This window comes from Salmo salar, chromosome 09, assembly GCF_965601325.2.
Source record: "Salmo salar chromosome 09, fSalSal1, whole genome shotgun sequence".
Taxonomy (NCBI): Eukaryota; Metazoa; Chordata; class Actinopteri; order Salmoniformes; family Salmonidae; genus Salmo; species Salmo salar.
Window position 1 is genome coordinate 159,366,628 of NC_138299.1, and position 26,872 is coordinate 159,393,499.

The 26,872-nt window shown below is 46.4% G+C and overlaps 1 protein-coding gene across 1 annotated transcript in view; it reads left to right on the forward strand.

The window, feature by feature from the left end:
- LOC106613327 (rho guanine nucleotide exchange factor TIAM1) overlaps positions 1-19,972 on the forward strand; it is a 140,463-nt gene extending 120,491 nt beyond the window's left edge. The window contains exons 23-28 of the mRNA XM_082955557.1: positions 473-581; positions 1,095-1,153; positions 3,561-3,669; positions 8,999-9,086; positions 12,957-13,129; positions 13,370-19,972. Of these exons, the coding sequence (XP_082811683.1) occupies positions 473-581; positions 1,095-1,153; positions 3,561-3,669; positions 8,999-9,086; positions 12,957-13,129; positions 13,370-13,941 (1,110 nt within the window). The 3' untranslated portion in view covers positions 13,942-19,972. The remainder of the gene's footprint in view (positions 1-472; positions 582-1,094; positions 1,154-3,560; positions 3,670-8,998; positions 9,087-12,956; positions 13,130-13,369) is intronic.
- The last annotated feature ends 6,900 nt before the right edge of the window (positions 19,973-26,872 follow it).

Here is a 26,872-nt window from a genome sequence, read left to right on the forward strand (position 1 = left end):
ACATGGTTGTAACATGGCTGTGTTGTAACATGGCTGTGTTGTAACATGGCTGTGTTGTAACATGGTTGTGTTGTAACATGGTTGTAACATGGTTGTGTTGTGACTTGGTTGTAACATGGTTGTGTTGTGACTTGGTTGTGTTGTAACATGTTTGTAACATGGCTGTGTTGTAACATGGCTGTGTTGTAACATGGCTGTGTTGTAACATGGTTGTAACAGTAACATGGTTGTAACATGGTTGTGTTGTAACATGGTTGTAACATGGTTGTGTTGTAACATGGTTGTAACATGGTTGTGTTGTAACATGGTTGTAACATGGTTGTGTTGTAACATGGTTGTAACATGGTTGTGTTGCAACATGGTTGTGTTGTAACGTTGGTGTATTGTTAATGTAACATTGCTGTAACATTAGTGTGTTGTAACATGGGTGTAACATGGTTGTTTTGTAACATGGGCGTGTTGTGTGTTCTAGGTTGCTGATCTGTCGATGGGTGACTTGCTGCTCCACACCAGCGTAGCCTGGATCAACCCTCCCTCCTCCCTGGGCAAATGGAAGAAAGACCCCCAACTGGCTGCATTCAGTACGTTAAGGACAATACCTAGTGTGCATCTGAAACGGCCTACTCAGAACCATGTAGCTAATGGGGTTCTAGTTCTAGAACAGGATGAATCTACTCAGAACCATGTAGCTAATGGGGTTCTAGTTCTAGAACAGGATGAATCTACTCAGAACCATGTAGCTAATGGGGTTCTAGTTCTAGAATAGGATGAATCTACTCAGAACCATGTAGCTAATGGGGTTCTAGTTCTAGAACAGGACCAAGCTACTTAGAACCTTCTCTAGATCACTCTCAAGCTGGCTGTCTGTTACATAAGGATACATGTACCACTCTGTCCAATGACATAGACTGTGTCCCCTATTCCTGTTATAGTGCACAACTTTTGACCACAGCCAATTTGGGACTGAGTGCAAGCCTGATCACTCCAATTAACATAATACTATATTATGGCAGCTTATTCATGTATTTGAAACGTATTCCATAGACACTGAAATCTTTCTGCTAACCCTTTTCATCACCTGCTTCATGGCTCAGTCTTCAGAACAGCCGTGGTGTTTGTGTGTAAGGACGGATCCAAGCAGAAGAAGAAAATGGTGAGTTCCATCTCTCAACACAACAAAACGTTCAACCATAGTTTCTCTGAATCCTACCAGTGATATTCCATTCCCATCAAGTGGTTCTAATTTATTTGGCTTTGTTGAAGTGGGTCAGTGGTACCTTCCATAACTAGTCCAGTGGTACCTTCCATAACTAGTCCAGTGGTACCTTCCATAACTAGTCCAGTGGTACCTTCCATAACTAGTCCAGTGGGTCAGTGGTACCTTCCATAACTAGTCCAGTGGGTCAGTGGTACCTTCCATAACTAGTCCAGTGGGTCAGTGGTACCTTCCGTAACTAGTCCAGTGGGTCAGTGGTACCTTCCGTAACTAGTCCAGTGGGTCAGTGGTACCTTCCGTAACTAGTTCAGTGGGTCAGTGGTACCTTCCGTAACTAGTCCAGTGGGTCAGTGGTACCTTCCGTAACTAGTCCAGTGGGTCAGTGGTACCTTCCATAACTAGTCCAGTGTTACCTTCCATAACTAGTCCAGTGGTACCTTCCATAACTAGTCCAGTGGTACCTTCCATAACTAGTCCAGTGTTACCTTCCATAACTAGTCCAGTGGTACCTTCCATAACTAGTCCAGTGGTACCTTCCATAACTAGTCCAGTGTTACCTTCCATAACTAGTCCAGTGGTACCTTCCGTAACTAGTCCAGTGGGTCAGTGGTACCTTCCGTAACTAGTCCAGTGGGTCAGTGGTACCTTCCATAACTAGTCCCAGTGTTACCTTCCATAACTAGTCCAGTGGTACCTTCCGTAACTAGTCCAGTGGTACCTTCCGTAACTAGTCCAGTGGGTCAGTGGTACCTTCCGTAACTAGTCCAGTGGGTCAGTGGTACCTTCCGTAACTAGTCCAGTGGGTCAGTGGTACCAGCTGATGTATTGTAAAACGCATATCACACAGCCATCTAAACCAACCTGCAGTTCAAGTGTCATAAATTAACTAAAATTGTCACATCCCAGTAACTTAGAAACTTAAAGTCTTCATAAGCACTATATAGATGCTTTGGCAATCATTTATGCATCTGTTGGGGGGGGGGAGTATCTGTCTGTTGAGGGGGGAGTATCTGTCTGCTGGGGGGGGGAGTATCTGTCTGTATCTGTCTGTTGGGGGGGGGGAGTATCTGTCTGTTGGGGGGGGAGTATCTGTCTGTTTGGGGGGAGTATCTGTCTGTTGGGGGGGAGTATCTGTCTGTTGGGGGGGAGTATCTGTCTGTTGGGGGGGAGAGGAGTATCTGTCTGTTGGGGGGGAGAGGAGTATCTGTCTGTTGGGGGGGGGGAGTATCTGTCTGTTGGGGGGGAGCATCTGTCTGTTGGGGGGGGAGTATCTGTCTGTTGGGGGGGAGTATCTGTCTGTTGGGGGGGAGTATCTGTCTGTCTGTCTGTTGGGGGGGGGGGCGTATCTGTCTGTTGGGGGGGAGTATCTGTCTGTTGGGGGGGGAGTATCTGTCTGTTGGGGGGGAGTATCTGTCTGTTGGGGGGGAGTATCTGTCTGTTGGGGGGGGGGAGTATCTGTCTGTTGGGGGGGGAGTATCTGTCTGTTGGGGGGGGGTATCTGTCTGTTGGGGGGGGAGTATCTATCCGTTGGTGGGGAGTATCTGTCTGTTGGGGGGGGGGAGTATCTGTCTGTTGGGGGGGGAGTATCTGTCTGTTGGGGGGGGGGAGTATCTGTCTGTTGGGGGGGAGTATCTGTCTGTCTGTCTGTTGGGGGGGGGGGAGTATCTGTCTGTTGGGGGGTGAGTATCTGTCTGTCTGTTGGGGGGGGGGTGAGTATCTGTTTTTTGGGGGGGAGTATCTGTCTGTTGGGGGGGGAGTATCTGTCTGTTGGGGGGGTGTATCTGTCTGTTGGGGGGGAGTATCTAAGGTCTGTTGGGGGGGGGTATCTGTCTGTTGGGGGGGAGTATCTGTCTGTTGGGGGGGGAGTATCTGTCTGTTGGGGGGGGAGTATCTGTCTGTTGGGGGGGTGAGTATCTGTCTGTTGGGGGGGGAGTATCTGTCTGTTGGGGGGGAGTATCTGTCTGTTGGGGGGGGGAGTATCTGTCTGTTGGGGGGGGGGAGTATCTGTCTGTTGGGGGGGGAGTATCTGTCTGTTGGGGGGGGAGTATCTAAGGTCTGTTGGGGGGGGAGTATCTGTCTGTTGGGGGGGGAGTATCTGTCTGTTGGGGGGGAGTATCTGTCTGTTGGGGGGGGAGTATCTGTCTGTTGGGGGGAGTATCTGTCTGTTGGGGGGGAGTATCTGTCTGTTGGGGGGGAGTATCTGTCTGTTGGGGGGGGAGTATCTGTCTGTATCTGTCTGTTGGGGGGGGAGTATATGTCTGTTGGGGGGGGAGTATATGTCTGTTGGGGGGGGGGAGTATCTGTCTGTTGGGGGGGGTATCTAAGGTCCGTCTGTGTGTCTCAGGGTGGCTCCCATCGAGTGTCGTCCGTCTCGTCTGAAGACAAGGACCCATTCCGCTTCCGTCACATGATCTCCACAGACACCCTCCAAGTCCGAGCCCTCAATATCCAAGGTACAGTTTAATATAGAGCCCTCAATAACCAAGGTACAGTACTGTTTAATATAGAGCCCTCAATAACCAAGGTACAGTTCAATATAGAGCCCTCAATAACCAAGGTACAGTTCAATATAGAGCCCTCAATAACCAAGGTACAGTTTAATATAGAGCCCTCAACAACCAAGGTACAGTTTATTATAGAGCCCTCAATAACCAAGGTACAGTTTAATATAGAGCCCTCTATAACCAAGGTACAGTACAGTTTAATATAGAGCCCTCAATAACCAAGGTACAGTTTAATATAGAGCCATCAATAACCAAGGTACAGTTCAATATAGAGCCCTCAATAACCATGGTACAGTTTAATATAGAGCCCTCAATAACCAAGGTACAGTACAGTTTAATATAGAGCCCTCTATAACCAAGGTACAGTTTAATATAGAGCCCTCAATAACCAAGGTACAGTTTAATATAGAGCCCTCTATAACCAAGGTACAGTTTATTATAGAGCCCTCAATAACCAAGGTACAGTACAGTTTAATATAGAGCCCTCAATAACCAATGTACAGTTTAATATAGAGCCCTCTATAACCAAGGTACAGTTTATTATAGAGCCCTCAATAACCAAGGTACAGTTCAATATAGAGCCCTCTATAACCAAGGTACAGTTTAATATAGAGCCCTCAATAACCAATGTACAGTTCAATATAGAGCCCTCTATAACCAAGGTACAGTTTATTATAGAGCCCTCTATAACCAAGGTACAGTTTAATATAGAGCCCTCAATAACCAAGGTACAGTTTAATATAGAGCCCTCTATAACCAAGGTACAGTTTATTATAGAGCCCTCTATAACCAAGGTACAGTTTAATATAGAGCCCTCAATAACCAAGGTACAGTTTAATATAGAGCCCTCTATAACCAAGGTACAGTTTATTATAGAGCCCTCAATAACCAAGGTACAGTACAGTTTAATATAGAGCCCTCAATAACCAAGGTACAGTTTAATATAGAGCCCTCAATAACCAAGGTACAGTTTAATATAGAGCCCTCAATAACCAAGGTACAGTTCAATATAGAGCCCTCTATAACCAAGGTACAGTTTAATATAGAGCCCTCAATAACCAATGTACAGTTCAATATAGAGCCCTCTATAACCAAGGTACAGTTTATTATAGAGCCCTCAATAACCAAGGTACAGTACAGTTTAATATAGAGCCCTCTATAACCAAGGTACTGTTTAATATAGAGCCCTCAATAACCAAGGTACAGTTTAATATAGAGCCCCCAATAACCAAGGTACAGTTCAATATAGAGCCCTCAATAACCAAGGTACTGTTTAATATAGAGCCCTCAATAACCAAGGTACAGTTTAATATAGAGTCCTCAATAACCAAGGTACAGTTCAATATAGAGCCCTCTATAACCAAGGTACAGTTTAATATAGAGCCCTCTATAACCAAGGTACAGTTTAATATAGAGCCCTCAATAACCAAGGTACAGTTCAATATAGAGCCCTCAATAACCAAGGTACAGTACACTCAGCTATGCTGATGAATCCTGAAATGCATTTACAGTTTATTAATCCATTATTTGAGTCATTTGGCAGAGGCTTGAGAGACACACCCTAAAGACTCAACCATTCCTGTATTGACGTTGCAATGTCTTTCTCTGTCTGAATACCGATGTTATTTTTTGTAACGTTCTTCTCTTTCTGATTAAACATGATGTTCTTCTCTGTCTGAATAGACATGATGTTCTTTGTAATGTTCTTCTCTGTCTGAGTAGACATGCTGTTCTTTGTAATGTTCTCTGTCTGAATAGACATGATGTTCTTTGTAATGTTCTTCTCTGTCTGAATAGACATGATGTTCTTTGTAATGTTCTTCTCTGTCTGAGTAGACATGCTGTTCTTTGTAATGTTCTCTGTCTGAATAGACATGATGTTCTTTGTAATGTTCTTCTCTGTCTGAATAGACATGATGTTCTATGTAATGTTCTTCTCTGTCTGAATAGACATGATGTTCTTTGTAATGTTCTTCTCTGTCTGAATAGGCATGATGTTCTTTTTAATCAAATCAAATCAAATGTATTTATATAGCCCTTCGTACATCAGCTGATATCTCAAAGTGCTGTACAGAAACCCAGCCTAAAACCCCAAACAGCAAGAAATGCATGTGAAAGAAGCATGGTGGCTAGGAAAAACTCCCTAGGAAAAACTCCCTAGAAAGGCAAAAACCAAGGAAGAAACCAGGTCAGTGACTCAACCCACTCAAGTGACGCACCCCTCCCATGGACGGCATGGAAGAACACCAGTAAGCCAGTGACTCAGCCCCTGTAATAGGGTTAGAGACAGAGAATCCCAGTGGAAAGAGCGGAACCGGCAAGGCAGAGACAGCAAGGGCGGTTCGTTGCTCCAGCCTTTCCGTTCACCTTCACACTCCTGGGCCAGACTATACTTAATCATAGGACCTACTGAAGAGACAAGTCTTCAGTAAAGACTTAAAGGTTGAGACTGAGTCTGCGTCTCTCACATGGGTAGGCAGACCATTCCATAAAAATTGAGCTCTATAGAAGAAAGCCCTACCTCCAGCCGTTTGCTTAGAAATTCTAGGGACAATTAGGAGGCCTGCGTCTTGTGACCGTAGCGTGCGTGTAGGTATGTACGGCAGGACCAAATGGGAAAGATAGGTAGGAGCAAACTATGTAATGCTTTGTAGGTTAGCAGTAAAACCTTTAAATCAGCCCTTGCCTTAACAGGAAGCCAGTGTAGGGAGGCTAGCACTGGAGTAATATGATCAAATTTTTGGGTTCTAGTCAGGATTCTAGCTGCCGTATTTAGCACTAACTGAAGTTTGTTTAGTGCTTTATCCGGGTAGCCGGAAAGTAGAGTATTGCAGGAGTCCAGCCTAGAAGTAACAAAAGCATGGATTAATTTTTCTGCGTCACTTTTGGACAGAAAGTTTCTGATTTTTGCAATGTTACGTAGATGGAAAAAAGCTGTCCTTGAAACAGTCTTGATATGTTCTTCAAAGGAGAGATCAGGGTCCAGAGTAACGCCGAGGTCCTTCACAGTTTTATTTGAGACGACTGTACAACCATCCAGATTAATTGTCAGATTCAACAGAAGATCTCTTTGTTTCTTGGGACCTAGAACAAGCATCTCTGTTTTGTCCGAGTTTAAAAGTAGAAAGTTTGCAGCCATCCACTTCATTATGTCTGAAACACAGGCTTCTAGCGAGGGCAATTTTGGGGCTTCACCATGTTTCATTGAAATGTACAGCTGTGTGTCGTCCGCATAGCAGTGAAATTTAACATTATGTTTTCGAATGACATCCCCAAGAGGTAAAATATATAGTGAAAACAATAGTGGTCCTAAAACGGAACCTTGAGGAACACGGAAATGTACAATTGATTTGTCAGAGGACAAACCATTCACAGAGACAAACTGATATCTTTCCGACAGATAAGATCTAAACCAGGCCAGAACTTGTCCATGTAGACCAATTTGGGTTTCCAATCTCTCCAAAAGAATGTGGTGATCGATGGTATCAAAAGCGGCACTAAGATCTAGGAGCACGAGGACAGATGCAGAGCCTCGGTCTGATGTCATTAAAAGGTCATTTGCCATCTTCACAAATGCAGTCTCAGTGCTATGATGGGGTCTAAAACCAGACTGAAGCGTTTCGTATACATTGTTTGTCTTCAGGAAGGCAGTGAGTTGCTGTGCAACAGCTTTTTCTAAAATTTTTGAGAGGAATGGAAGATTCGATATAGGCCGATAGTTTTTTATAATTTCTGGGTCAAGATTCGGCTTTTTCAAGAGAGGCTTTATTACTGCCACTTTTAGTGAGCTTGGTACACATCCGGTGGATAGAGAGCCGTTTATTATGTTCAACATAGGAGGGCCAAGCACAGGAAGCAGCTCTTCCAGTAGTTTAGTTGGAATAGGGTCCAGTATGCAGCTTGAGGGTTTTGGAGGCCATGATTATTTTCATCATTGTGTCAAGAGATATAGTACTAAAACACTTTAGTATCTCCCTTGATCCTAGGTCCTGGCAGAGTTGTGCAGACTCAGGACAATGGAGCTTTGGAGGAATACCCAGATTTAAAGAGGAGTCCGTAATTTGCTTTCTAATGATCATGATCTTTTCCTCAAGGAAGTTCATAAATTTATTACTGCTGAAGTGAAAGCCATCCTCCATTTGCGAATACTGCTTTTTAGTTAGCTTTGCGACAGTATCAAAAATAAATTTTGGGTTGTTCTTATTTTCCTCAATTAAGTTGGAAAAATAGGATGATCGAGCAGCAGTGAGGGCTCTTCAATACTGCACGGTACTGTCTTTCCAAGCTAGTCGGAAGACTTCCAGTTTGGTGTGGCGCCATTTCCGTTCCAATTTTCTGGAAGCTTGCTTCAGAGCTCGTGTATTTTCTGTATACCAGGGAGCTAGTTTCTTATGACAGATGTTTTACATTTTTAGGGGTGCAACTGCATCTAGGGTATTGCGCAAGGTTAAATTGAGTTCCTCAGTTAGGTGGTTAACTGATTTTTGTCCTCTGACGTCCTTGGGTAGGCAGAGGGAGTCTGGAAGGGCATCAAGGAATCTTTGGGTTGTCTGAGAATTTATAGCACGACTTTTAATGCTCCTTGGTTGGGGTCTGAGCAGATTATTTGTTGCAATTGCAAACGCAATAAAATGGTGGTCCGATAATCCAGGATTATGAGGAAAAACATTAAGATCCACAACATTTATTCCATGGGACAGAACTAGGTCCAGAGTATGACTGTGGCAGTTAGTAGGTCCAGAGACATGTTGGACAAAACCCACTGAGTCGATGATGGCTCCGAAAGCCTTTTGGAGTGGGTCTGTGGACTTTTCCATGTGAATGTTAAAGTCACCAAAAATGTGAATATTATCTGCTATGACTACAAGATCCGGTAGGAATTCAGGGAATTCAGTGAGGAACACTGCACATGGCCCAGGAGGCCTGTAAACAGTAGCTATAAAAAGTGAGTGAGTAGGCTGCATAGATTTCATGACTAGACTGTTCTTCTCTGTGTGAATAGACATGATGTTCTTTGTAATGTTCTTCTCTGTGTGAATAGACATGATGTTCTTTGTAATGTTCTTCTCTGTGTGAATAGACATGATGTTCTTTGTAATGTTCTTCTCTGTGTGAATAGACATGATGTTCTTTGTAATGTTCTCAGTCTGAATAGACATGATGGAGTGAGATAAAGATAGTCAGTGACTAGAAATGAGTTGTTCTGTACGTAAGGTTATAACTGTGTGTGTGTGTGTGTGTGTGTGTGTGTGTGTGTGTGCGCACGCTCGCCATGCAGATGGAGAGGGCTCTGCCGTGTGTGAGATCGTCCACATCAAGTCCGAGTCAGAAGGACGGCCGGAGAGGACATTCCACCTGTGCTGCAGGTGAGCCTCCTGACCTAACTGACATTTAATCCTAATTCCAATAATAATTCTAATAATAGTAGAGAAAATGATTTATTTCACCTTTTATTTATATCATCACATTTCCAGTGGGTCAGAAGTTTACATACACTCAATTAGTATTTGGTAGCATTGCCTTTAAATTGTTTAACTTGGGTCAAATGTTTTGGGTAGCCTTCCACAAGCTTCCCACAATAAATTGGGTGAATTTTGGCCCATTCCTCCTGACAGTGTGAATTATAAGTGAAATAATCTGTCTGTAAACAATTTTTTGAAAAATTACTTGTGTCGTGCACTAAGTAGATGTCCTAACTGACTTGCCAAAACTATAGTTTGTTAACTTCTCTAGGGTCGGTGGGACGAAATCGTCCCACCTACGTAACAGCCAGTGGAATCCTGTGGCGCGAAATACAAATACCTCATAAATGCTATAACTTCAATTTCTCAAACATATGACTATTTTACACCATTTTAAAGACAAGACTGTCGTTAATCTAACCACACTGTCCGATTTCAAAAAGGCTTTACAACGAAAGCAAAACATTAGATTATGTCAGCAGAGTACCCAGTCAGAAATAATCAGACACCCATTTTTCAAGCTAGCATATGTCACATAAACCCAAACCACAGCTAAATGCAGCACTAACCTTTGATGATCTTCATCAGATGACACACCTAGGACATTATGTTATACAATACATGCATGTTTTGTTCAATCAAGTTCATATTTATATCAAAAAACAGCTTTTTACATTAGCATGTGACGTTCAGAACTAGCATATCCCCCGCAAACTTCCGGTGAATTTACTAAATTACTCACGATAAACGTTCACAAAAAACATAACAATTATTTTAAGAATTATAGATACAGAACTCCTCTATGCACTCGCTATGTCCGATTTTAAAATAGCTTTTCGGTGAAAGCACATTTTGCAATATTCTAAGTAGATAGCCCGGCATCACAGGGCTAGCTATTTAGACACCCACCAAGTTTAGCCCTCACCAAAGTCAGATTTACTATAAGAAAAATGTTATTACCTTTGCTGTTCTTCGTCAGAATGCACTCCCAGGACTTCTACTTCAATAACAAATGTTGGTTTGGTTCAAAATAATCCATAGTTATGTTCAAATATCCTCTGTTTTGTTCGTGCGTTCAAGACACTATCTGAAGTGTAAAGAAGGGTGACGCGCACGACGCGTTTCGTGACAAAAAAATTCTAAATATTCCATTACCGTACTTCGAAGCATGTCAACCGCTGTTTAAAATCAATTTTTATGCCATTTTTCTCATAAAAAAGCGATAATATTCCGACCGGGAATCTGTGTTTTAGTACAAAGGGAGAGAAAATAAAACATGGGGTCGCCTCATGCACGCGCCTCAGTCTCATAGTACTCTGACCGACCACTATCCAAACGCGCTAATGTTTTTCAGCCAGGGGCTGCCTCGACATCATTCAGCTTTTTCCCGGGTTCTGAGAGCCTATGGGAGCCGTAGGAAGTGTCACATTACAGCAAAGATCCTAAGTTTTCAATAAAAAGAGTCAAGAAGCTCAAGGAATGGTCAGAGAGGGCACTTCCTGTACAGAATCTTCTCAGCTTTTTGCCTGCCATATGAGATCTGTTATACTCACAGACACCATTCAAACAGTTTTAGAAACTTTAGGGTGTTTTCTATCCAAAGCCAATAATTATATGCATATTCTAGTTTCTGGGCAGTAGTAATAACCAGATTAAATCGGGTACGTTTTTTTATCCGGCCATGTAAATACTGCCCCCTAGCCCTAACAGGTTAACAATACATTTGTGGAGTGGTTGAAAAATGAGTTTTAATGACTCCGACCTACGTGTATGGTAAAATTCTGACTTCAACTGTATGTATTAACCATCTGAGAATATTTTAATTATCCAACAAATTAAACCAATCAAATCCAATTTTATTTGTCACATGGCTTACTTACAAGCCCTTAACCAACAGTCCAGTTCAAGAAATAAAGGTAAAAAATGTAATAAAAAGTAACACAATAAAATAACAATAACGAGGCTATATACAGGGTGTTACGGTACAGAGTCAATGTGGAGGCTATATACAGGGTGTTATGGTACAGAGTCAATGTGGAGGCTATATACAGGGTGTTACGGTACAGAGTCAATGTGGAGGCTATATACAGGGGGTACCGGTACAGAGTCAATGTGGAGGCTATATACAGGGGGTACCGGTACAGAGTCAATGTGGAGGCTATATACAGGGTGTTACGGTACAGAGTCAATGTGGAGGCTATATACAGGGTATTACGGTACAGAGTCAATGTGGAGGCTATATACAGGGTGTTACGGTACAGAGTCAATGTGGAGGCTATATACAGGGGGTACCGGTACAGAGTCAATGTGGAGGCTATATACAGGGGGTACCGGTACAGAGTCAATGTGGAGGCTATATACAGGGTGTTACGGTACAGAGTCAATGTGGAGGTTATATACAGGGTGTTACGGTACAGAGTCAATGTGGAGGCTATATACAGGGTGTTACGGTACAGAGTCAATGTGGAGGCTATATACAGGGTGTTACGGTACAGAGTCAATGTGGAGGCTATATACAGGGTGTTATGGTACAGAGTCAATGTGGAGGCTATATACAGGGTGTTACGGTACAGAGTCAATGTGGAGGCTATATACAGGGTGTTACGGTACAGAGTCAATGTGGAGGCTATATACAGGGGTACCGGTACACAGTCAATGTGGAGGCTATATACAGGGTATTACGGTACAGAGTCAATGTGGAGGCTATATACAGGGGTACCGGTACAGAGTCAATGTGGAGGCTATATACAGGGGGTACCGGTACAGAGTCAATGTGGAGGCTATATACAGGGTATTACGGTACAGAGTCAATGTGGAGGCTATATACAGGGGTACCGGTACAGAGTCAATGTGGAGGCTATATACAGGGTGTTACGGTACAGAGTCAATGTGGAGGCTATATACAGGGGGTACCGGTACAGAGTCAATGTGGAGGCTATATACAAGGTGTTACGGTACAGAGTCAATGTGGAGGCTATATACAGGGGTTACCGGTACAGAGTCAATGTGGAGGCTATATACAGGGGGTACCGGTACAGAGTCAATGTGGAGGCTATATACAGGGGGTACCGGTACAGAGTCAATGTGGAGGCTATATACAAGGTGTTACGGTACAGAGTCAATGTGGAGGCTATATACAGGGGTTACCGGTACAGAGTCAATGTGGAGGCTATATACAGGGGGTACCGGTACAGAGTCAATGTGGAGGCTATATACAGGGGGGGGGGTACTGGTACAGAGTCAATGTGGAGGCTATATACAGGGGGTACCGGTACCGAGTCAATGTGTGGGGGTACAGGTTAGTCCAGGTAATTTGTACATGTACGTAGGGGTAAAGTGACTATACATAGATAATAAATAGCGAGTAGCAGCAGTGTAAAAACAAAGGGGGAGGGTCAATGTAATAGTCCGGGTGGTCATTGGATTAATTGTTAAGTAGTCTAATATCTTGGAGTAAGGAGCTGTTAAGGAGCCTTTTGGACCTAGACTTGGCGCTCCGGTACCGCTTGCCGTGCAGTAGCAGAGAGAAGAGTATATGACTTGGGTTCCTCTGACACCACCTAGTATATAGATCCTGTATGGCAGGAAGCCCTGCTCCAGTGATGTACTTGGCCGTACGCACTACCCTCTGTAGCGCCTTACGGTCGGATGCCGAGTAGTTGCCATACCAGGCGGTGATGCAACCGATCTGGATGCTCTCGATGGTACAGCTGTATAACTTTTTGAGGATCTGGGAACCCATGCCAAATCTTTTCAAATCTCTCTTTCGTCCAGTTCTGTGGACTGTAAGAAGGACTTCCTGAAGACAGTCCACTCCATCCTAAGAGATAAACAACGACGTCAACTGATGAAGACAGAGTCTCTACCTCCCAACCAGCAGTATGTCCCCTTCGGAGGCAAACGCCTCTGTGCCCTGAAGGGAGCCAGACCTGCCATGAACAGAGCAGGTAGGTGCTGTCGGGAGGGGAGAGGCGTGTGGGGAGTGGGATGGGATTGTGGATGATGGGATTGTGGTTGGGACGTGGGTTGTGTGTGTGTGTGTGTGTGCTTTTGTCAGTGTGTTTTAAAGCAGCTAACAGCTAACAGCTAGCTTACGTGGTGTATATTTTATATGTCATCTATTGACGTTGTTATCTAATCGATTCATCCCACTGAAACCTTGATGTCTGTTTCTCTTCCCTCTGCAGTGTCAGACCCGGCGAGGACCCTGGGCCGGAGGAAACTGGTGAGGAACCGTTTCACCATCGACACAGACATCGTCTTCGACAGCGAGCCGGACCAGGAGTCCCTTCTGTCTCCACTGTCTCCTGAAGAGCCTGAGGGACAGGGACAAAGGGAAGGACAGGGAAAGGAACGGGGGGAGGTGCAGGCAGGGGATACAGACCGCTGGGTGGAGGAGCAGTTTGACCTGGAGCGCTACGAGGAGGAGCAGGAGGCGCAGAAGGAGACAGAGGTGAAAGGAGGAGGAGACGTGAAACAAACAGAGATCCTTAGTGGTGATGAGGATTTCTGCCTGTCTGTCAATGGACCCTCCACTGAATCACTGTCCAACACAGACCTAGAGGGGCCTGTAGGGGCCCTGTCCCTGGGAGCCATGGAGACCACCACACCAGGGATGAGACTTTCCCACCTGGGGAAGCAGTGTGACCTAGCTGGGATGAGTGTGGATGACCAGGGGGCTAGGGAGGAAGGTGAGGACATCTGGCTACGCAGGGAGAACTGTCCTCTGGACTCTGGTGCTCAGACACTACAGAGATAGACTACAAGACCAGAAGACAGTTACAGACAGTGTGTTTCACCACTCAGACAGAGAGCTTTACATGAGTTACAAATGGCACCCTTTTCCCTGTTTGGGGCCCATAAGGCTCTGGTCAAAAGTAGTGCACTATATAGGGAATAGGGCCCTGTCTAAAGTAGCACACTATATAGGGAATAGGGTTCTATAAGGCCCTGGTCTAAAGTAGTGCACTGTATATGGAATAGGGTTCTATAGGGCCCTGGTCTAAAGTAGTGCACTATATAGGGAATAGGGCTCTATAGGGCCCTGGTCTAAAGTAGTGCACTATATAGGGAATAGGGTGCTATTTGGGACGCATACATGAGCTTCAAGAGATGATCAGTGAACAATCAATCAATCAATCAATCCCCACCCGTCATTAATACGCGTGCGTAGATATGCATGGCACAGCTTCTTCAAACTGCTATATTGCCTCCTTGTCAGTGTACTTGAATGCCTTGTTGTGTACAGATAGAGTGGTGAAGCTCAAACTGAAGCCCTCCAATGGGAGCAATACTGGAATACAGGGAGAGGGGTCTTATCGAATCAACCAATCATACGGAGACATGGAGGGGTCTTATCCAATCATATGGTGATGTGGATGCCAAACTGTGAGAAGACTGACTGGCTGGCTGGCTGGCTGGCTGGCTCACTGTCTGACAGTACGATCATGGACCCTAATCAATACTGTTGCTTGGCATGGTTTGCACATTGGGGCAGATTCCAGGGGTACTATAGGTTCCTGCCGATTGTTGTCAAGTGTGCGTATTTGTTTTGAACACATGAAACGCAACATTATGACTATAACTACTGTTCCAAGAAGGAGGGAAATGAGGTACAACATACTATGGGGGAGTCGCTTTTCGGGTGAAGGTTCTAGAATCACGCCTGACAAGGCCAATTACATCATCTCCTTGCTGGAAGCCACGCCTTCCACAGGTGATAAGTGTGAGGCTCAGATTAATTTCTTCAATTTAATACCGCTCTTCACCGAGCCCTGGAACAGGCGGTGCTGGGCCAAACAGGTGTTTTACCTCGTTTCCCTCCTTCAGAAAACACTAGTTATAGTCATAACGTTATGTTCCCTTCCAGTCAGTCAACTTTGGTACAACATACTATGGGGAAATATAATCCCTCCCCAAGCCAACCCTATGGATACTAAATGTACCTGACCCCACCAGATGTGTCAGTCTGGGTATTACGCACAAGGTGTGCGCTGCCTAGTGACTTTCCCTTGTCCCAGCCGTAAGCACACTGTGTGACATCCAAGCGATAAAACCTCACAAGTGTGTGGTGATGCCCAACTATCTCCTAGAACATTTGCAGCCATCTACTTCCTTATGTCTGAAACACAGGCTTCCAGCGAGGGCAATTTTGGGGCTTCACCATGTTTCATTGAAATGTACAGCAGTGTGTCGTCCGCATAGCAGTGAAAGTTAACATTATGTTTCCGAATGACATCACCAAGATGTAAAATATATAGAGAAAACAATAGTGGTCCCAAAACGGAACCTTGAGGAACACCAACATTTACAGTTGATTTGTCAAACCATCCACAGAGACAAACTGATATCTTTCCAACAGATAAGATCTAAACCAGGCCAGAACTTGTCCATGTAGACCAATTTGGGTTTCCAATCTCTCCAATAGAATGGTGATCGATGGTATCAAAAGGTCTAGGAGCACGAGGACAGATGCAGAACCTCGGTCTGACGCCATTAAAAGGTAATTTACCACCTTCACAAGTGTAGTCTCAGTGCTATGATGGGGTCTAAAACCCGACTGAAGCATTTCGTAGACATTGTTTGTCTTCAGGAAGGCAGTGAGTTGCTGCGCAACAGCTTTCTCAAACATTTTTGATAGGAATGGGAGATTCGATATAGGCCGATAGTTTTTTATATTTTCTGGGTCAAGGTTTGGCTTTTTGGTAGCAAAACAATTCAAAGGTAAACTCCTAGCCATCAGTGTCCAGGCCCATAGGATCCAAATCTCCTGCCAAACCTGTCCAAACGAGAGTTGCCACAGGTCTCTGCCTAAAAGGCAAATTATTTCCCGTGAACCAAGGCTGCCTGGGCCAACAGGGAGCCATCATTAATGAATGGTAAGCCCTCCTTGTGCACCTTCTCCAGTGTGGGCTGAATCAGAACCGCTGGCGTAAATGCGTAAAGGAGGGTGTGACATAGCGTCCGTTTCCCAACAGACCACACTGGTCCCTCATTGAGAAAAATAGACAACCCTGGTCGTTTTCTCGCTATGCGTAAAGATCTCCGTCGGCCCTGTTGAACCTCTTCCATATCTGGGCAACGACAGTACGACAGAACACTGTCAGAAGTCCCAGGTAAGTCTCTCTGAAAAGATGCTAGGTGAGAGGGACAAGCCGGACGGTAGTACCAAAAACTCATAAGCTATTGCCTCATAATGGAATCTCAGGAACTTTCTGTGAATCGGGTACATGGGCACATGAAAGTTCGCATCCTTAAGGTCGATGGTGCTGAGCCAATGGCCGGTGGACACACGGACTGTAACAGCCGCTGGTTTGTGAGCATCTTGAATTTGTGAACTCGGCGACGTTTGTTCAGGGCGCGCATGTCTAGAATGGGGCGTAAACCCCCCGTCTCTTTTTTGGAACCAGGAACCAGCCGTCCTGAGCTTTGGGCAGAGGAACCACTCGTATTGCCTGTTTCTGGAGCAGGGAGGATATTTCCTACCTTAATACCGGTGCTGATACCAGGGGAACAGTTGAAGTGATGACGACGCAAAAAAAGCAGGGGGGGGGGCATACAACGAATTGTAGCCTGTAACCCAACATTACTGTTCGCATTACCCAGGGTGACACTGCACATGACGCCCCTTGGTGGTCTGGGGAATAAATAGTTTATTTTTATCTCCTTAACATGGTGTCTGAAAGTGGAGGATGTTTTTACTGAACTGTGCAGAATATACAACACTCTTGAAACCCGAAACGATGTGTTTTATGTGCAAACGTTTGCCTGAAGCACGGTCCACTCTGGGTACGGGGTGCTTCGGCCACCTGTGACGCTCCCCGATTGGCCGTGTCACCGCGGGTGTTTGGGGGCCGGCTGGCAAGGGAGGACCCGATCCCACGCCACCACCTATCCCCGAGCTAGGTGCGCGAGGGCTGTCTCCTTCCCTGCGAGGTGGCGGGATGGCGACTGTGCCAGGCAGACAGGCGTTGCGGTTAAAGCCGTGCCTAGCTCGGTCTGGTAGACCTGCAGCATAGTGACAGATGACAGGGATCAGCCACCCCCACTGCACTATACACCTTCTCCAGACGAGAAGCCCAAAAGTGACAGTGTTTGTTAGTCATGCCCTTGTTTGTCAATGGGTCTAGGTAGCCAGCTTCCTAGCCAATCCACCAGAGGCGTGTGTACCAGCCCCACCCCCTTTATCCCATCCAAATCCATGAAGGGGCCACACCCATCCAGATTGTTGAAAGGGGTCCATGCAGATCATTGAAAGGGGGCCACACCCATCCAGATCGTTGAAAGGGGGCCCACCCATCCAGATCGTTGAAAGGGGGCCACACCCATCCAGATCGTTGAAAGGGGGCCCACCCATCCAGATCGTTGAAAGGGGGCCCACCCATCCAGATCGTTGAAAGGGGGCCACACCCATCCAGATCGTTGAAAGGGGGCCCACCCATCCAGATCGTTGAAAGGGGGGCACACCCATCCAGATCATTGAAAGGGGGCCCACCCATCCAGATCGTTGAAAGGGGGCCACACCCATCCAGATCGTTGAAAGGGGGCCACACCCATCCAGATCATTGAAAGGGGGCCCACCCATCCAGATCGTTGAAAGGGGGCCACACCCATGCAGCGTCTTTTTTTTATTCAACCCTTATTTTACCAGGTCAGTTGACTGAGAACACATTCTCATTTACAGCAATGACCTGGGAAATAGTTACAGGGGAGAGGAGTGAGATGAAAGAGTCAATTGCAAGCTCGGGATGATTAGGTGGCCATGATGGTATGAAGGGCAGATTGAGAATATAGCCAGGACACTGGCTTAGCTGATTACGGGTTGGACATGGTTGTTGTCAGTTCTTCTATGAAATCTGGAAACGGGTAGGTGGGACTTGAGTGTGGGGCCAGGTACTTCCCACCGAACCTTGATGGCTTCTGCCGTGGGGGATGAACACGGCCACTTCACCTCCAAATGCATAGCCGCCCTGCGGCACATTTCTGTTACCTCTATTCCTGTAGCGTGAGGAGGTTGTGGTCCCGGAACTAAGTCCTCTTCGTCACCCGAGAAACCGCCAGAGCAGTCAAGAGACACAAAGTCGTCATCCGAACCTGGGCCCTGTATGTAACCAGCCGTCTCACTTATCCCCCTGTTTTGGATGCTAGTTCAACCTGTTCTGACCATAGCCCCAAATCTCTCTCCGCTTCCTGCACCTCAGTCCCAGCCGATGTGTCGGCATCCGGGAAAGGAAAGTCGCGCATCGGTAACACTAAGCTTCCTCAAGAAATGCTACGTGTATTTCCAGGGAGTTTGCCCGCAGTACGTGGTGATGGGCACACTGACTGGTTGGAGGAAGGGCCACCTGAGCATGCTCCAAGCCGAGACAAACTACTCAGAAATGATCTTTCAGAGAAATACTATAACCATGTGACTAGGGGACAGTTTAGTTGGCGCAACATAACGTCTCGCTTTCCAATTGTTTGTTTTAGTAGTCTGAATCGGTCCTGTTCACAACGAGGTGAAGAGCGGAATAATTGAAGGTATGAATCCGAGCCTCGTGCTTATCACCTGTGGAAGGCAGAGCTTCCAGCGTAGCGCGGATTTCGTCGGCCTTGTCAGGCGTGATTGTAGATCCTTCAACCGAAGTCGCGAGAGTACGACTCCCCATAGTATGTTGAACGGAAGTTGACTGACTGAAAGATAACCTTGTCTGAGAGACAGCTTTTGTACCATAGTATATTATCTGAATCCTTCCACAGATCAAGGTTTGAGGACAGCCTAGTCAAGTCTTGCAAAGTTTACTATAGGAGCGAGTTTTCATTTTTATTCTAGCAACACAGATGCTTTTTTTGGAGCAATTTATTTTCTTGGTTTTGTATGTAATTTTGACTTCCTGTTTTGCAAACCGAAACCAGGCTAGCTTTTTAGTCTTAGAACTATTTTTGTTTGTTCTCTGATGACATAGAATAGAAGAATTATGTTTTATTAACCCTGTCTTCACTGAGGCTAAGGGAATTGTGTTTTAAGTTAACAAAATCCTGTTTTACTTGAATTGTCATATTATTCATTTGTAATCTTTTTTCGTCTTATTTTTTTTTTTTGGTCAACCATGTTCCTTTACTGCTCTTCATTCCACCAGTTCTGATTACTACATTATCTTTGTGATTACGCTTCAGTCTGCCAGTTCTGATTACTACATTATCTTTGTGATTACTCTTAATTCCCCCAGTTCTAATTACTACATTATCTTTGTGGTTACTCTTCATTCCACCAGTTCTAATTACTACATTATCTTTGTGATTACGCTTCATTCTGCCAGTTCTGATTACTACATTATCTTTGTGATTGCTCTTCATTCCATCAGTTCTGGTTTACTACATTATCTTTGTGATTACTCTTCATTCCACCAGTTTTGATTTACTACATTATCTTTATGAATACTAACTCTTCGTGCACATTCTTGCTGTGGACGACTTGCACATGCATTCAGTAGTCTTTTTCTGTTAAGAAATGAAATCTTGCAGTTCTCTGTTGTTCACCACCGATAATGCATTATCAATAGCCTTGATTTTATTTATTAATCTAGTGAATTGGTGTTGATGATATTTGCCACCATAACAGACCCCCCCCCCCCAAAAAAAAATGTATTTCTCAAATAAATTCCAAACTTGCTGGATGCAATCAAGATGGCGAATATGTGTAAACATAAATCCTCCAATAATAATAATAATAATAATAATAATAATAATAATAATAATAATACTATCAATAATTATAATACTTGTGAAACAACCCATTGTGCTACTAAGACTGCATTTTTATTACTCTGTATGTAAATATTATAATGTGTTGATATCAAATAAATTGGTTTCCTACTTGTCATTTACAGCACTGTACTGTTGTTTTCAGTCATGGTTTGGTTCAACCTCAGCTTCTAGTGGTATCTATGGACTGTGAAATGTTGTAGAGAACCGTTTTGGCGAGAGACGGAGAGAAAATTAACATTTATGTCCAATGTGCCCAGACATGTCTGGGGAAAATAGCTCATTCTGAGAAAAATCTTCCTCTATGTGATCCTTGAAAGAGGGAGAAGACCACACACACTGTGATAAAGAGAAGACACCGTGATAAAGAGAAGACACCATGATTAAGAGAAGACCGCACTGTTTCAGAACAGCAGGTGAAAAGCAGAACCGCTGAAAACTGACTTTCAAGACCTCAGAGCAGCCGCTGAAGTCAGACATGTTCAGACAAGCACAGTCAACGAGTGATGAAAAGAGAGAGAGATAGATGGGAGCCAGAGAAAGAGGTGAGAGGAGGTCTGTTGCATAGGGCCATTCTGAGCGAGAGGCCAACCTGTCTCATTGAGAAGCTGCCAAACTCTAGCAGCGTGATTGTCCTGCTTACAGCCATTACGAAAAGAACGGGTCAGGTCTCTGGAGGGGAAAGACTGAGGAGGTGGAAAGAAGGACAAGGGAGGAGGAGGGGGACAGGGAGGTGGAGGTGGAGAGGGACAGGGAGGAGGAGAGAGAGGAAAGGGACAGAGAGGGACAGGGAAGAGGAGGGAGGTGGAGAGGGACAGGGAGGTGGAGAGGGACAGTGAGGTGGAGAGGGACAGGGAGGTGGAGAGGGACAGGGACAGGGAGGAGGAGAGGGACAGAGAGGGACAGGGAGGAGTAGGGAGGTGGAGAGGGACAGGGAGGTGGAGAGGGACAGGGAGGAGGAGAGAGGTGTATTTGCAGTGTATTTGCTTAAGCACTTATGAAAACAAGGAGCAACGGTTGTTTCCCCTCCCTGAGCCCATCTCTCCCTGAGCCCATCCCTCCCTGAGCCCATCTCTCCCTGAGCCCATCCCTCCCTGAGCCCATCTCTCCCTGAGCCCATCCCTCCCTGAGCCCATCTCTCCCTGAGCCCATCCCTCCCTGTCAGTCTGCTCTGGTCTGTAACGACTAAAGGGACAGATCAGGGCTATGTACGGCAGGAGATTAATGTACCGGTGTTTTCCTTGGACAAAAACATATGCCATTAAACCCAACCTATCCCTGTCCTCCTTTACTATATTTGAGTCCTTGTGAAGATAAGGTTCTGACCCAAATGGCTACCTATTCTCTATATAGTGCACTTAATAGGGAACAGGGCTGTCCTGCGGACACATACGTTATGTTGACAGGGGAGTCATCCTGGCTGGCCTGCGTTAGTAACCTGTCACTCTCATAGACACTCGCACAAACACACCTCGTCACTCACCTAACTTACACGGATAATTAGTGGCTTGATGAAGTCTGTAACCATCTCTCCCTCTGATCTATGGAACAGGGGTAATTGACAGTGACAGGGTGTGTGTGTGTGTGTCCCCGTTCCACACAGTGCAGTGGAAGAGAGGAGACAGCAGAGAGGGAACAGGGCTCTGTTACTGCAGCACTACATTATAGAGTGTTGCTGAGGCCTGGGCTGCGGCTGGAGTCACCATGACGACACCCTGTTACGGGTCAGTCCCTCCTGTTGATGGAATCCATCACAGCCTGAGTGGAGAGAGAGACAGGAGCGGAGAGAGAGACAGGAGTGGAGAGAGAGAGACAGGAGTGGAGAGAGAGAGACAGGAGTGGAGAGAGAGACAGGAGTGGAGAGAGAGAGACAGGAGTAGAGAGAGAGAGACAGGAGTGGAGAGAGAGACAGGAGAGGAGAGAGAGACAGGAGAGGAAGGAGAGACAGGAGTGGAGAGAGAGACAGGAGTGGAGAGGAAGGAGAGACAGGAGTGGAGAGAGAGACAGGAGTGGAGAGGAAGGAGAGACAGAAGTGGAGAGAGAGACAGGAGTGGAGAGAGGAAGGAGAGACAGGAGTGGGGAGAGGAAGGAGAGACAGGAGTGGGGAGAGACAGGAGTGGAGAGAGAGACAGGAGTGGAGAGAGGAAGGAGAGACAGGAGTGGGGAGAGACAGGAGAGACAGGAGTGGAGAGAGACAGGAGTAGACAGGAGTGGAGAGAGGAGAGAGCAGTGGAGGCGTGACTTAATGGGACGTGACTGGAGGAGAGGAGAGACAATCTGAGTCTGCAATACTATAATTTATATAGTTTCTGTCCCAAATGGCACCCATTTCCCTATTAAGGACACTACTTTTGTCCAGGTCACATAGGGCTCTGGTAGAAAGCACTGCATTATGTAGGCACTTAACAAACATGGAGGGAATGGTTTCACTGTCAACAATTATTGATGAAAATAGATATTTTATAGTTATTTTTTATTGTGTTTACAGGATGTGTATAACGTCTGGCTCCATAACGTGTAATACCATTCACAAACAGCAGGTGGGGCTCAGTGACCAGTTTTAGGGCTGTCTGTCAAAACATCTTTCCACCTGAAACTTGTGTACAGTATTTGATTTTAGACCTTATCCAAAGTACCTAACTCATTTCTGCTCTGATATAATCCTGGTTTAGACCTAACTCATTTCTGCTCTGATATAATCCTGGTTTAGACCTCATCCTGTCTAAAGCTCCAACCTCGATGACATATAAACCTCTCAAGATATTTCAAACCTTAGAAAGGTCACATCCTTTCAAAGTTTTAGTTGTAAGATGCCGGTGTTGTTTTCAGATCAGTTCCCATTAAGTGTTGAAAGTTGTCACCAAGTAAATATTTATTTAACCTTTTATTTAACTAGGCAAGACAAATTCTTATTTACAATGACAGCCTACCGGAAGAACAGTGGGTTGTTCAGGGGCAGAACGACAGATTTTTTACCTTGTCAGCTCTGGGATTCGATCCAGCAACCTTTTCAGTTACTGGCCCAACACTCTAACCACTAGGCTACCCCGCCGCCCCTCTAACCGCTAGGCTACCCCGCCGCCCCTCTAACCGCTAGGCTACCCAGCCGCCCCTCTAACCGCCAGGCTACCTACCACCTCTAACCGCTAGGCTACCTGCCTCCTCTAACCACTAGGCTACCTGCCTCCTCTAACCGCTAGGCTACCTGCCTCCTCTAACCGCTAGGCTACCTGCCTCCTCTAACCACCAGGCTACCTGCCTCCTCTAACCACTAGGCTACCTGCCTCCTCCTCTAACCACTAGGCTACCTGCCTCCTCCTCTAACCACTAGGCTACCTGCCTCCTCTAACCACTAGGCTACCTGCCTCCTCTAACCACTAGGCTACCTGCCTCCTCTAACCACTAGGCTACCTGCCTCCTCTAACCACTAGGCTACCTGCCCCCTCTAACCACTAGGCTACCTGCCTCCTCTAACCACTAGGCTACCTGCCTCCTCCTCTAACCACTAGGCTACCTGCCTCCTCCTCTAACCACTAGGCTACCTGCCTCCTCTAACCACTAGGCTACCTGCCTCCTCTAACCACTAGGCTACCTGCCTCCTCTAACCACTAGGCTACCTGCCTCCTCTAACCACTAGGCTACCTGCCCCCTCTAACCACTAGGCTACCTGCCTCCTCTAACCACTAGGCTACCTGCCTCCTCTAACCACTAGGCTACCTGCCTCCTCTAACCACTAGGCTACCTGCCTCCTCTAACCACTAGGCTACCTGCCTCCCCTCTAACCACTAGGCTACCTGCCTCCTCTAACCACTAGGCTACCTGCATCCTCTAACCACTAGGCTACCTGCCTCCTCTAACCACTAGGCTACCTGACACCCTCATAGTAAATACCTGTTTTCTCCAGAACAGTTGATTTCTAGACCAGCGGTCAATGAATGAGACGGTGATATACGTTCATCTTATTGTGTCCCTTAAAGATCTCTATTGTGTTGTCAAAAAGAACATCTCAGTGTTGAAAAACCGTTCAGTATTCCTTTGTATAGTTAGTTATAAACTGTAGCCTCTCTGATACCATTCCACGTGTGTAACTCTCATGTTTAATTTAGTTGTTCTGGTAGTTTGAGTCAGTCAGGCTGTTGTTCTCTGTAGGTAGAGACTGGGGTGTGATTCCCCTGGTCATGGTAGTTTGAGTCAGTCAGGCTGTGACTGGGGTGTGATTCCCCTGGTCATGGTAGTTTGAGTCAGTCAGGCTGTGACTGGGGTGTGATTCCCCTGGTCATGGTAGTTTGAGTCAGTCAGGCTGTGACGGGGTGTGATTTCCCTGGTCATGGTAGTTTGAGTCAGTCAGGCTGTTCTCTGTAGGTAGAGACTGGGGTGTGATTCCCCTGGTCATGGTAGTTTGAGTCAGTCAGGCTGTTCTCTGTAGGTAGAGATTTGGGTGTGATTCCCCTGGTCATGGTAGTTTGAGTCAGTCAGGCTGTGACTGGGGTGTGATTCCCCTTGGTCATGGTAGTTTGAGTCAGTCAGGCTGTGACTGGGGTGTGATTCCCCTGGTCATGGTAGTTTGAGTCAGTCAGGCTGTGACTGGGGTGTGATTCCCCTGGTCATGGTAGTTTGAGTCAGTCAGGCTGTGACTGGGGTGTGATTCCCCTGGTCATGGTAGTTTGAGTCAGTCAGGCTGTGACTGGGGTGTGATTCCCCTGGTCATGGTAGTTTGAGTCAGTCAGGCTGTGACTGGGGTGTGATTCCCCTGGTCATGGTAGTTTGAGTCAGTCAGGCTGTGACTGGGGTGTGATTCCCCTGGTCATGGTAGTTTGAGTCAGTCAGGCTGTGACTGGGGTGTGATTTCCCTGGTCATGGTAGTTTGAGTCAGTCAGGCTGTGACTGGGGTGTGATTCCCCTGGTCATGGTAGTTTGAGTCAGTCAGGCTGTTCTCTGTAGGTAGAGAGTTGGGTGTGATTCCCCTGGTCATGGTAGTTTGAGTCAGTCAGGCTGTGACTGGGGTGTGATTCCCCTGGTCATGGTAGTTTGAGTCAGTCATGCTGTGACTGGGGTGTGATTCCCCTGGTCATGGTAGTTTGCGTCAGTCAGGCTGTGACTGGGGTGTGATTCCCCTGGTCATGGTAGTTTGAGTCAGTCAGGCTGTGACTGGGGTGTGATTCCCATGGTCATGGTAGTTTGAGTCAGTCAGGCTGTGACTGGGGTGTGATTTCCCTGGTCATGGTAGTTTGAGTCAGTCAGGCTGTGACTGGGGTGTGATTCCCCTGGTCATGGTAGTTTGAGTCAGTCAGGCTGTTCTCTGTAGGTAGAGAGTTGGGTGTGATTCCCCTGGTCATGGTAGTTTGAGTCAGTCAGGCTGTGACTGGGGTGTGATTCCCCTGGTCATGGTAGTTTGAGTCAGTCAGGCTGTGACTGGGGTGTGATTCCCCTGGTCATGGTAGTTTGAGTCAGTCAGGCTGTGACTGGGGTGTGATTCCCCTGGTCATGGTAGTTTGCGTCAGTCAGGCTGTGACTGGGGTGTGATTCCCCTGGTCATGGTAGTTTGAGTCAGTCAGGCTGTGACTGGGGTGTGATTCCCCTGGTCATGGTAGTTTGAGTCAGTCAGGCTGTGACTGGGGTGTGATTTCCCTGGTCATGGTATTTTGAGTCAGTCAGGCTGTTCTCTGTAGGTAGAGAGTTGGGTGTGATTCCCCTGGTCATGGTAGTTTGAGTCAGTCAGGCTGTTCTCTGTAGGTAGAGAGTTGGGGGTGATTCCCCTGGTCACGGTAGTTTGAGTCAGTCAGGCTGTGACTAGGGTGTGATTCCCCTGGTCATGGTGGTTTGAGTCAGTCAGGCTGTGACTGGGGTGTGATTCCCCTGGTCATGGTAGTTAGAGTCAGTCAGGCTGTTCTCTGTAGGTAGAGACTGGGGTGTGATTCCCCTGGTCATGGTAGTTTGAGTCAGTCAGGTTGTTGTTCTCTGTAAGTAGAGAGTTGGGTGTGATTCCCCTGGTCATGGTAGTTTGAGTCAGTCAGGTTGTTCTCTGTAGGTAGAGAGTTGGGTGTGATTCCCCTTGTCATGGTAGTTTGAGTCAGTCAGGCTGTTCTCTGTAGGTAGAGAGTTGGGTGTGATTCCCCTGGTCATGGTAGTTTGAGTCAGTCAGGCTGTGACTGGGGTGTGATTCCCCTGGTCATGGTAGTTTGAGTCAGTCAGGCTGTTCTCTGTAGGTAGAGATTTGGGTGTGATTCCCCTGGTCATGGTAGTTTGAGTCAGTCAGGCTGTGACTGGGGTGTGATTCCCCTTGGTCATGGTAGTTTGAGTCAGTCAGGCTGTGACTGGGGTGTGATTCCCCTGGTCATGGTAGTTTGAGTCAGTCAGGCTGTGACTGGGGTGTGATTCCCCTGGTCATGGTAGTTTGAGTCAGTCAGGCTGTGACTGGGGTGTGATTCCCCTGGTCATGGTAGTTTGAGTCAGTCAGGCTGTGACTGGGGTGTGATTCCCCTGGTCATGGTAGTTTGAGTCAGTCAGGCTGTGACTGGGGTGTGATTCCCCTGGTCATGGTAGTTTGAGTCAGTCAGGCTGTGACTGGGGTGTGATTCCCCTGGTCATGGTAGTTTGAGTCAGTCAGGCTGTGACTGGGGTGTGATTCCCATGGTCATGGTAGTTTGAGTCAGTCAGGCTGTGACTGGGGTGTGATTTCCCTGGTCATGGTAGTTTGAGTCAGTCAGGCTGTGACTGGGGTGTGATTCCCCTGGTCATGGTAGTTTGAGTCAGTCAGGCTGTGACTGGGGTGTGATTCCCCTGGTCATGGTAGTTTGCGTCAGTCAGGCTGTGACTGGGGTGTGATTCCCCTGGTCATGGTAGTTTGAGTCAGTCAGGCTGTGACTGGGGTGTGATTCCCCTGGTCATGGTAGTTTGAGTCAGTCAGGCTGTGACTGGGGTGTGATTTCCCTGGTCATGGTATT